At 42.7% G+C, this 12,197-nt stretch overlaps 1 protein-coding gene and 2 non-coding genes across 3 annotated transcripts; all 3 read right to left on the reverse strand.

The window, feature by feature from the left end:
* Positions 1-2,085: 2,085 nt before the first annotated feature.
* Positions 2,086-2,157, reverse strand: Trnac-gca. Its single transcript has one exon. It is a non-coding gene; the product is annotated as a tRNA-Cys (tRNA).
* Positions 2,158-2,815: 658 nt separating this feature from the next.
* On the reverse strand, positions 2,816-2,887 carry Trnac-gca. Its single transcript has one exon. It is a non-coding gene; the product is annotated as a tRNA-Cys (tRNA).
* Positions 2,888-3,356: 469 nt separating this feature from the next.
* LOC123520572 (sialin-like) lies at positions 3,357-10,021 on the reverse strand. The gene is given in 11 exon segments (XM_045282958.1): positions 3,357-3,537; positions 4,589-4,830; positions 5,469-5,601; positions 6,322-6,471; positions 6,648-6,764; positions 6,766-6,875; positions 7,468-7,555; positions 8,137-8,370; positions 8,616-8,809; positions 9,105-9,300; positions 9,947-10,021. Coding segments are annotated over 10 exon segments (1,605 nt in total). The 5' UTR covers positions 9,280-9,300; positions 9,947-10,021; the 3' UTR covers positions 3,357-3,375.
* Between the last annotated feature and the right edge of the window lie 2,176 nt (positions 10,022-12,197).

The following is a 12,197-nucleotide window of genomic DNA, read 5'->3' on the forward strand; positions in this document are numbered from 1 at the left end:
CGCAGAGGCGTCGGGCCCGCCAGAAGGCCCTGGCTGCAGTTCGAAAAGCCGCGGCACAAAGCGTGTCCGCCTCTCTAGAAAATGAGGCTCCTGCGGCAGCGGCCGCCGAGACCACGCCCGAATACAGCACGCCCATTTGGCCCGACGTGGGGGCACATGGGAGCGACGGGGTGCCATCGTGCCTGAGGTTCCTGCGGTCGAAGCGACTCACCACGGCACGAGCGCTACGAGGCGGCGCAGGGCCCGTCGCAAGGCGTTAACCGCACGGGAAATGATCGAGCGAGGCATGGCGCACCAATACTACCGATGAATTGCCGTTTGGCCCTCACCTTCCGTGAGGGTATTTGGGAGCGACGGGCGTCCCTTCGTGACATTGTGGGAAGCGGCTGTGTACAGCACCTTCCACGCGCAACGACATTACTGAGGCCAGTGTCAAGGAAGGCAGGACTGGAACTGAGCATCGACTGACACCACCACGCGTAACTGTTAACAGAGAGAAAGAGGCGGGAAGACAAGTTAGGAAGACTGGTTCTCTCCGCTTGAATCTTTTGGCCGCTCAACGTAGCTGTGTTAGCGTTTTGTCTCCCACGGATTCAGATTATTATAACTCGTCTCTCATCATTGTCATTATTATTATTATTATTATCATTATTTCTTTTTCTTCTTCTTCTTCTTCTTCTTCTTCTTCTTCTTCTTCTTCTTCTTCTTCTTCTTCTTCTACCTCCACTACTGCTACTATTAATATCTACTACTACTACTACTACTACTACTACTACTACTACTACTACTACTACTACTACTACTGCTGCTGCTGCTGCTGCTGCTGCTGCTGCTGCTGCTGCTGCTGCTGCTGCTGCTGCTGCTGCTGCTGCTGCTGCTGCTGCTGCTACTACTACTACTACTCATTTTGGTTTGTGTTGTTCAAACTCCAGCTAAACACTCTCCACCCCATGGCCCTGTCCCCTGTGCCACTCTCCTAACTTGAATTACTTACGCCACTACTGCCTGGAATGCCCTGCTGTGGGAGACCTGCTCCCACGCGGACAGCCTCTCCTCCCAGTGTGCCAACCTGCTGCAAGGCGACCACCTGGACCTCATATTAGCCCAGCACCCACAGTTTGGCGGCTGTTAGCAATCAGTGTCTCACTTCACCAGTCCTCAAATGTTTTTGTCCCCTTTACCTTTCCCATTCCCAGTCTATAAATTCTGTTGTGCTGATCTTTCTCTTTCATTGTTTATTTGTTTATATATTATTATAGTTTTTTTCTTTACTTACCTAATTATTTATTTATTCCATTATTTATTTCTTTATTTTTTACTGTTTCAATGGATGTTGTTATTGTTCTTGTTATTGTTCTTATCGTTCTTATTGTTCTATTCCTATCGCTCTTTTGTAAACGTCTGTTTTTGCCTGTATGTATAGTCTGACGCCTGCCTTGGGCGTAATAAATTTATCAAACAACAACTCCACGCCATGGCGTGCAGCGGCCTCCTTCTTCCTTGCTGCATCCTCGTTGCATAGCTCATGTACACTGGTATGTCAACGAAGACAAGTGGAGGTGGTTTATCCACTACTATTCCTTGTATTTGGATAAGATGTTATCTCAAGGATTCAGAGATGGCTTCATTTCCGTAACAAATAATCACGCAGCCAAACCTTTCCCCACCCCATATCCCACAAAAGGTCACCATCCATTTAGCCCGTCCTCCTCCCCTAACCCACTTCCAACACAATGGGAGCAACACGTCAGCTGTGTGTGGAATAGTTGCCCTGCATATAAGGAACTGAACTGTCATCTTCACACAGATTGCTCAGGCACCAGGGCAGAGCGGGGCGGGGCTTGACGGGGCAGGGCAGGGCAGGGCGAGGCGGGACGGGATGGGATGGAGCGAGGCGAGAACTTAGGGCTGGAGGGATCTGGATCGAGGTTTTGCTCTCGCCATAAGGTCAGCAAAGAGCGTCTCTGGCTCGGTGCTCGCCAGCGCGGGCCCCATGCAGCAAGCTGAAGCATCTTATTTTAGCACTCTTGCCATGGCATGAAAGTGCTAGCTTTATTGTTTCAAAATGTCAAAAGCTGTAATCACAGGGGGCGCCCGGGTTTGAACCGGGGACCTCTCGATCTGCAGTCGAATGCTCTACCACTGAGCTACACCCCCTTGGAAGAGCAAGTCCCCTGTCACTGTTATCAACAGGTGTTGTTCATCACAATAACAGCTGTGACTAGCAGCTTCCTCACTCCTCGCCGTGACGCGCCACAAAACTAAGGGCAAAGCGTCTTTCACTTCATGTGTAGCCTTGCATGTGACCTCTTTCATTTTCTCATATTTGTTAATGATTGTAATGCTGTCCACAACAAAAGGCGTGACACTGACCCCGCGAGGTTTCAGTAAATTTGTAATGAAGCTTTCAAAATACACACACACACACACACACACACACACACACACACACACACACACACACACACACACACACACTACATTACAAGAACAGTTGTTCCCTACAAGACGGCAATGAGTGTAGCCGTGTGTAAGCGGCAGAGTGAGGCGTGGCTGGTTGTGGTCAGCACGGGATCACTGGCAAGAAGCCACATCAGAACCCTGGTAAGTCGTCCCTGATGTAGTGTTGCTCTTTGTCAAAAGCTATAGAGTCAAGTGTGATATTCTGTATTCTTGTTGTCTTACATAACCATCAACTTTCATATACAAGTCTAGGCTTTACAAAGAGCATTGTTATTACCGAGGCTTATGTTTGTCTCTGTCTTGACGCGTCACACCCGTTCAGGAATATTTAAGAAAAAAAAGATAAAAGCTTAGGGGGCGCCCGGGTTTGAACCGGGGACCTCTCGATCTGCAGTCGAATGCTCTACCACTGAGCTACACCCCCTTCGGCAATAAGAGCGAGTGCCATTATCAAGAACAAATGTTGTGAGCCACCCTATTTGAAATATATCAGTCTCTCACAACAAGCAGGCAAGAATATAAATTTTTGTATATAAACATTATTTTGAAAAGAGATTAAACAAACAAGACACAGTGACGCCAGAATGAAGGAGAACCTCTGAGGAGATGGTGTGTGTGTGTGTGTGTGTGTGTGTGTGTGTGTGTGTGTGTGTGTGTGTGCAATTCACCTCGGTCGTCTGCTGGTCACCCAGCCAGTCTTCCCCATTACGGAGCGAGCTCAGAGCTCATAGACCGATCTTCGGGTAGGATTGTGAAAGGAAAAGGAGACAAGTACCAGGCGAGAAAATGTGCGAGGATTGACTGTGTGAATTGTATGGATTTGAGTTGACAGTACTACCTTGCCATTTGTTCATTATACTAGGGCAGCGCTCGAGGAAACTCAAATAGTATACGGAGTTGCTTTTTTTTTTTTTATTGTATATTGGGAATCGTACTAACGATGACGTGTCCGCGTGGCTGCGGGTAATTCCAGGACTGAACCTTCGCTGTTCCGAAGATGACAAAGATGGAGCAGAAGAACACGTTGAATGAAGCAGAAATGATGAAAACAGTGTTCCACGCCTTCAGAGTTTGCTGAAAACATCAAGAGGAAACAAGTATTACGTGTCATAACAAGACTCACTGAAGAAATGTTCAAACACCTTATTCAGTTCGCCTTATACGTGCATCTGGTACAAGCAGACACAGAAATGTAACTTGCAAATTATTTCTGAAATTCTGTATCGCCTGTAAGAAAAGTTATATGTAATTTCGTTGAGGTCAGTCACGTCAAGTCACGTTAGAATTTATTCAGTGTTATCAAATGTACCCCACCGTCACATCACATCACCGTCTAGATCACCGTCACATCACAGCACCGTCACCCCACCGTCACATCACAGCACCATCACCCCAACGTCACATCACAGCACCATCACCCCACCGTCACATCACAGCACCATCACCCCACCGTCACATCACACACCGTCACCCCACCGTCACATCACAGCACCATCACCCCACCGTCACATCACAGCACCATCACCCCAACGTCACATCACAGCACCATCACCCCACCGTCACATCACAGCACCATCATCCCACCGTCACATCACAGCACCATCACCCCATCGTCACATCACAGCACCGTCACCCCACCGTCACATCACAGCAGCATCACCCCAACGTCACATCACAGCAGCATCACCCCACCGTCACATCACATCACCGTCACCCCACCGTCACATCACAGCACCGTCACCCCACCGTCACATCACAGCAGCATCACCCCACCGTCACATCACAGCACCATCACCCCACCGTCACATCACAGCAGCATCACCCCACCGTCACATCACAGCACCGTCACTCCACAGCCATTGGCACATCAGTAAGGCCCGTATTCAGAAATGCTTTGCTCTCTCACCACCACTGCTTTCTAAAGGGTCCAGTTGAAGATACTCGTATTTTTAAGGATATTTCCATGGTTCCAGTGATAAATTGGCAAGATCTTTAGTTTTTAAAAGGAGAAACTGTCTCAAAAACTCGGCTACTTGTGTCTGTGGCCTTGGAAAATTGTCGTAGTGAGAGGGAAGGCGTTTCTGAATACACATGCAAGTAATGGGATGACAGTGAATGAACTCACATTGTTTTTGATAATGGCTCCTGTCACGGCCGGCGCGAGAAAGCCCGTGGCAGAGCCCAGGGTGTTGGTGAGGCCCTTGAGCGTGCCGGCAAAGTTTGGGGCGATGTCCTGTTCGGATAAAGCGGAGCCGCTGTTGATGGGTCCTGTGGCGCTCACCGACAAGCACATGACTATGATGGCCCACACAGGATCGCACTCAACCCATATCATTGCCACCAACCCAGCAGCCGACACGTACAGGGCTGCCCACGGAAAGGAAAGCGTAAGATAGAGTGTTGTACTAAATATTTGGAAATTCATGATTATTATTGTTTTGTTGTTGTTGGTGGCGGTGGCGGTGTTGTTTCGAAATGACAAGATGATGCGTTTCCAGGCGGTCATCCATCCAGGTTCTCTCCACATGCAACGTCATTTAACCTTCCTGGCAGAACGAAGGTCCACATTCTCAATCAGTCCTTCCATCGTCTTATCTCGAACTTTTGAGCCAAGCTTAGTGCGGATAACTGGGATTCTCAAAGGTGTTTTCAAGATTCTAGTGATTATTTAACAAGGATTTTACACAATTAATGAGAAAAAAACACCCACGAGAACTTGACTTATTATTACTTGTTTATTTATCTTTTTATTTATTCATTTTTAGATTCATATATTTACTTTTAGAATTATTCTGATAAGAAAACCTGAGCATTAAAAGTACGGACCGAGGAGTACGTTCATTCAATATATATATATATATATATATATATATATATATATATATATATATATATATATATATATATATATATATATATATATATATATATATATATATATACTATATATATATATATATATATATATATATATATATGTATTTGTTTTTTTTTTTTCTGCTCACCTATCGATGTTGACAACTTTCGAACCATCCCGAGGGAGACGTAATTTCTGGAGTGCAAGGCGTTTATAAAGATGCCCCACAGCACAGATGTCACACATTGGATGGCGTATGGCAGGGCCGAGCGTAACCCATTCTGTGGAAAGGAACTGTGTACCGTCTCTCTCTCTCTCTCTCTCTCTCTCTCTCTCTCTCTCTCTCTCTCTCTCTCTCTCTATGGAATCGCAAGAATTAAGCTGGAGATTGAGCCTTTCGAAATATCTGAATGAATGAACAAATTAATGAACAGTACATTAATAGCACACGTACATATTCACTCTAATGGACATTGTAGTTTAAGAAATGAATGAGGAACTGCTCTCTTTCTTCGATTCAAAGAGAAGATAAATTAGCTGAAAAATAAGCATAATATAGTAAAGGAAAATAACTTGCACTGCTGATGAGTAGTTAACTTGTAATACAGTAAGTGATTCCTTTGTCCCTGATTACAAAACTTTCCCTGAAGACACACACCTGATACAAGCCATGCCACTACAGTACGCCTGCCCGACTTTCTGACTCCAGTTGTGCATTTCCTTTCTTTCTTTTTTTTTCGTGTGTCTCGCCTCTCTTTATTAGTACTATTATTTGTTCGCTATGTTCGCTATCAAGTCCGAGATTTCAGTAATGAGAAATGGAAAATGCAAATATCCTACCATAATAATCAGTTCTTTTGGTGCAGTTCTATTTGAGGGATCGATTCTAGTATAGCACTGTCCTTCTGAATGGTGATGAAATCATGCATTGTTTGGTGCCTTAAGATACTTGTTTTACTTTACTAACATTGTCGAACTTTGTGTATGTACTGTATGCTCACACTAGCTATATCGAAGTGCAACATATTGCTAAAGTATGTGGGAAGTTCTGTTAGGAGAGTATAGAAGCTGAAGTTATCACAGAAACTTGCCGCCATGATGGCCCAAAACGGAACTGACGTCACGATGTGTTGCCAGGGAATGGCCTCCACCTGCCGGGGGAATACGGTATTACTGTAGTGTCCCTTTAAAACACTTATGTTGAAATATGACGCATCACATCCATCTCGTTCACCTGGCTACTAACCAGCACATCCATCACCCATCATCCACAACCCAACTTTCATCATCACCCATCACCCACCACCCATAAGCCACCACCCATCACCTTGTCTCTCTTGACGTAGTAGCGGTGATCCAAGATGTACTGCAGTTCTGAGCGGGAGATCTTCGGGTGGTGCTCCGGAAGGTCGTGTGCAAAGAGAAACCACAGAATTCCCCAAATCAACACCCAAACCTCCAAATATGTAGAAGACGGAAGGCCACCCGCCCAAGAAGGTGGTGTTGCAGAGCCAGCCACCCACTGACATTGCCAGCACCGTTCCAAAATTCGAACCTGCAACGGTTTTGTCATAATTTCATCAAAGGAAAAAAAGTCGGAAACCAGTTGTATTTCGGTTCTCTCCCCTCAAACATTAGCATATCTCCTAGACGGTAATTCCTTCACCCTCTCCAATGACTAGATACATCTTTTAACCCCTTCATTACTGGGAAACATTTCTACCGAGTTCTGCGTATGACTATAGACGATTTTATTTACACCAGCAAGGTTCTATGGAGGTCAGGAGGTTAATGATCCAAAGCTTCACTATTTCAAACACCACATGAGATTCTGAAGCTATATAGAATCGCCTAATAGTAACCTGAATAAATATGAAGACGTGTCAAGGTACTAAAGGGGTTAAAAGTCCTGTTCTCTCATAGATATTTAAAAGCCCACGGTTTCAATTGGTTTTTCTCCACTGGTGATACGAAATCAGACGAAATCGCCAAAATCATGAAAAAAAAAACTTTGATAATATGCAATCGCCTCTAATGAGTCTCCACTCCCATAAGTGGTCGAGATAAGATACCAAGATGTTTGAATGTGTGGTTTCATGTGGCTACCCTGAAATGTGATGGTGACAGGTAAGCGAGGATGGTGTCACCTGATATCACAAAGCTGGAGTATTTGGCTTTGTCCTTGGGCGGGATCCAGGCTGCAATCATCAAGTGCACCGAGGGAAACACCATCCCCTGTGGATAAGGGACGTTCGTACAAATACATTAAAGAACGTAAAAATATAATGGAAGCTGCAGGATTCTATCAGGCCGAAGCGTTCCCTATGAAATACACCTTCCTATTTTTTCACTTTCATCCCCATCCATAAATTTGTCCGGTCATCTTTTAAAGCTTCCTAATGACTCAGCACTAATAGTCTTATTACTCAGTCTTTTCCATTCATCTACTCGTAATTCTTTCCTAACTCTTGTTTTTAATAAATTTTACAAGCTTGAACATATTTCCTGTTCTATCCTGATGACTAAATAAGAATTTTGTCTACGTCACCCTTGTTATATCCCTTACAGGTACAGTATCACTTAAAGGTCATGGGAGTTGGAAGATGGTTAGAATTTCGATGATATTACAAAAAAAGAGTTGCTATTTGAAAGATGGGGGGAAGGAAGGAAGCAAATAGAAGGAAGAGGGATCAGGAGATACAGAAATGGAGCGAGAGAGAGAGAGAGAGAGAGAGAGAGAGAGAGAGAGAGAGAGAGAGAGAGAGAGAGAGAGAAACTACGATATTTCAAACAAAACTAAGAGTGTATAGCCACACCTGCGTCAGTCCCTCCAACACTCTGAGGGCAATGAACAGATTTGGCGAAGTATAAATACACAAAGGTGAGAACAGCGTCAGGATGGAGGGAATGACAATGCCCAGGCCGAACATGAGGCGCCCCCCAAGGTATTCCGCCGCGCGACCCCCGATGAAGTTTGTTGCCGTGTAGCCGTAGAAGAAAGCACCCAAAATAATCGATTGTGTTTGGTCGTCCCAGGCAAATTCACCTTGCTGAAAGTAACAAGTAATAACAGTGTCAGAATGGAAAAGAAATTACTCAACCACATTCCTCCCTCTCTCTCCACACAAAAAAAAAAAAACTAGACTTCTAGATAAGATTTGCTTGCACTGAGCTCGCTGCACACACACACACACACACACACACACACACACACACACACACACACACACACACACACTGGGTTGGTAAAGTATATGACTCAAAAGATGCTCATTACTTTTATCTGAGTACTTACTACATAACTATCGCTGAGATCCTCGTCAGTGACTGGGCAGGTGTCGTTGTTCAGCGTCACGGTCACGTTTCTGGTCACCATGGCCACAATGGTGATGGAGAGGGCCACTCTGAGTAGGAACGCCACCATCAGTCCCAGGAAGATCAACACTCCCAAAGCGTTTCTAGCATTCCACCACGAGCAGCTGCTTGTGTCTGAGAGTAATTCATGGCATGAGCCACTACTTAACGTCAAGATTCTCATTTAGAGACATCATCCATAAAAAAAAAAAAAACGTTTATGTGAAATTTGCTAACGTAAAAACATATAATTCTTAAAAGTGGCAGTTTAATTATTTCGCCGGATATGTTCAGCATGCGAGAAAAGGCATGTGTGGTATAGATAGGTCCGTTGTTTCCCATTGATGATACAGAGCCCTCGGTTAAACCGTCACTATTGTAATGTAAGTACCGCTGTAGTGGGTTGGAGAGAAAATCATTAATTACTCACCGCTAGAAGTAATGGCTGTATGCGACGATTCGGCGGCATATGACAAAATTGCTCCTTTGTTCGTCTCCACCTCCAAATCACCAGTGAGCACCAGGCCATCATTCACTGTAACGCGCCTCCCGGTCTCCTTCGCCTCACCTACGCAACCATCGCTGCCCGAACTCTCCACACCCATCGTCAGGTCACTTACTTAACTCTTTGGAGAGAATATATGCCTATATGTATGAATGTATGTATGTATGTATGTATGTATATATATATATATATATATATATATATATATATATATATATATATATATATATATATATATATATATATATATATATATATATATATATATATATATATATATATATATATATATATATATATATATATATATATATATATATATATATATATATATATATATATATATATATATATATATATATATATATATATATATATATATATATATATATATACACACACACACACACACACACACACACACACACACACACACACACACATTGAGCAAAGTTCAATATCAGGGTACAGGTAACTAGAGTGGCGATATAGCGTTATACAGTCCACGCACGAACAATGTGCCTACGAAGTGTTTCTGACTGGTGATAACGATCATTACTGTATCTCCCTTTTGGAGTTTCACCGGTGAAGGACTTGAAATAAGATCTATTATTTAGATGAACACTGGTGCCACACCTATCTGGAATACACGTCTCACAAAATATGCATTAATGTATGCTTATCCTGGGACTGCTGAGCGCCGCACATTGCACAACTAGCCACGTCACCGTTATGGTAAAGGAGTACAGTACACACACAACACACACTTTACCACTTTCAGCCACCCACACTGGTGATGTCTACGTCCCTAGCACCATCACACACCATCTTTACAAGAGTAGTGTAATCTCTGCGATAAGCGTGTTGACGCATCTCAAGAACAATATGATACCAGATTCAACTTTACGGACTAGTGCGCAGAGCACACAATGCCCTCGCGTTCGAGGTTATTTCTGAAAGATAAATCAATACGTAATGTAGATTGTTCTTTTTCTTATCCTTATTGAGGTTGTGATTTGATTATATGCTTACATATTCAGCGATGTATTCATACATTTGTAGGCTATTACGTACTGTTTGTATGTAACTATACTACGTAGTATATATGTATGTATGAATTTGCACATTCACATGTGTGTGTGTGTGTGTGTGTGTGTGTGTGTGTGTGTGTGTGTGTGTGGGGGGTAGGAGTTGAGTCATGCAGTCTGCTTGAAAATAGCGGTAGAAAATAAGAAGAAATGCCACATTGCGGCGATTATAGAAGCTGATGAGTACGTCAGTTAGAGGAGAGGAGTTAATAAGACGAAATGGTTCTGATTCTATCCTGTCTAGGAGAGCAGTATGAGTGGAGACTGTGGAGTCCCCATACATGTGAAGCGTAGTAGTAACTAAATACGTAGACCCGTTTAATTCATTCACTCCCTGATATCTTCCCAAACAGAACACCCTCTCTTATGCTTCACTATCCAGAATTCTAGGTAAAAAGACGTTTTTAACACGTTCCAGACAGTTTCTCATAAGATTGGGTGTGGAGTTTAGCGGTAATTAGCGAGCTAACCACCACTAAGTACCTACCTACCATTCATTCATTAGCTCCTTGATATCTTCAGTAGAACACTCTCTCTTATGTTTCGCTGTCTACAAACAATTCTAGGCAAAAAGACATCTTGCAGAATTCCTGACAGCATATAATAAGTTTGGGTGTTAAATATAGCAAGCTTTATAACTACCACTACCATTATGTACCATTTGTTCATTCGCTCCTTAATATCTTCCGAAACAGAACACCCTCTCTTATGCTTCGCTGTCCAGAATTCTAGGCAAAAAGACCTCTTAGATACAGTTCCTCACAGCTTTTCATAAGATTGGGTGTTGAATATAGCCCGGTAATTAACGAGCTAACTACCACTAACCACCGTTCACCTATTCGCTCCTTGATGTCCTCGCCAACAGAACACCCTCTCTTATATCTCGCTGTCTACAATTCAAGGCAAAAAGACGTCTTAATTTCCAGACAGCATATCATAAGTTTAGGTATTGAGTAGCTGGAACTTCTTAACACAAGCTAACTACCAATCATTAAGCACCATTCGCTCATTGATATCTTCACCAACAGAACACCCTCCTCTCTTATGCTTCGCTGTCTACAATTCTGGGGCAAAAATACGTCTTGATACAGTTCCAGACAGCAGCATATCATAAGTTTCGGGTGTTGAGTACCTGAAACTTAACAAGAGTTAATTAACTACCACTAAGCACCATTCGCTCCTTGATATCCTCACCAACAGAAGACCCTCTCTTATGTTTCGCTGTCTAAAATTATTAACTCTCTCTCTCTCTCTCTAATTACGTTATTTATCATCTTTAGTTTTTCGTTGTTATTTCTATTTTCGCATTTTCTTGACGTATTTCAACGTGTATTTATTTATTTATTTATGGTCTTTATTATCTTTCTCTCGTCTTTCTTTGTTTAAATTCATCTTCTCATTCCTACCTTTCTTTTTTTTATAATTTCCCTTGAATTTTCTTTGTTTTTCAAGTCACCTGGCTTTTTCTCTTTTACTCATTCAAGGACAAAATGCAAAGTAAATAAAATGTAAAATAAAAAGCAAGACTCATAAAATATTGCTTTATTTCTCTTAAGACAATTTCATAATTACACAAGATCTACATGATACATAGTTTGATAATAATAATAATAATAATAATAATGATAATAATAATGATGATAATGATAAGCCCAATATTAGTTTTTTCTTTATTTTTTTTGGAAAAGAGAGGAGTACTGGCAAAGGCAACAAAAATATAAAGAAAAAAGGCCCACGTAAGTCGCCAGTCTCCTTATAGAGCCGAAAGAATTAACCATAGGACAGGTTTACAGTGAGGGATGAGGAAAACTGGTGGAATTGACTCAGAGCAACCATTGAGTTCATATTACCTGTTTTAGCTACAGATGATATATATAGTTTCCAGTTTAGGTTGTTGGTAAATGACAGACCAAGGATGGTCAGTGTGTGA

Source organism: Portunus trituberculatus, chromosome 47, assembly GCF_017591435.1.
Source record: "Portunus trituberculatus isolate SZX2019 chromosome 47, ASM1759143v1, whole genome shotgun sequence".
Classification (NCBI taxonomy): domain Eukaryota; kingdom Metazoa; phylum Arthropoda; class Malacostraca; order Decapoda; family Portunidae; genus Portunus; species Portunus trituberculatus.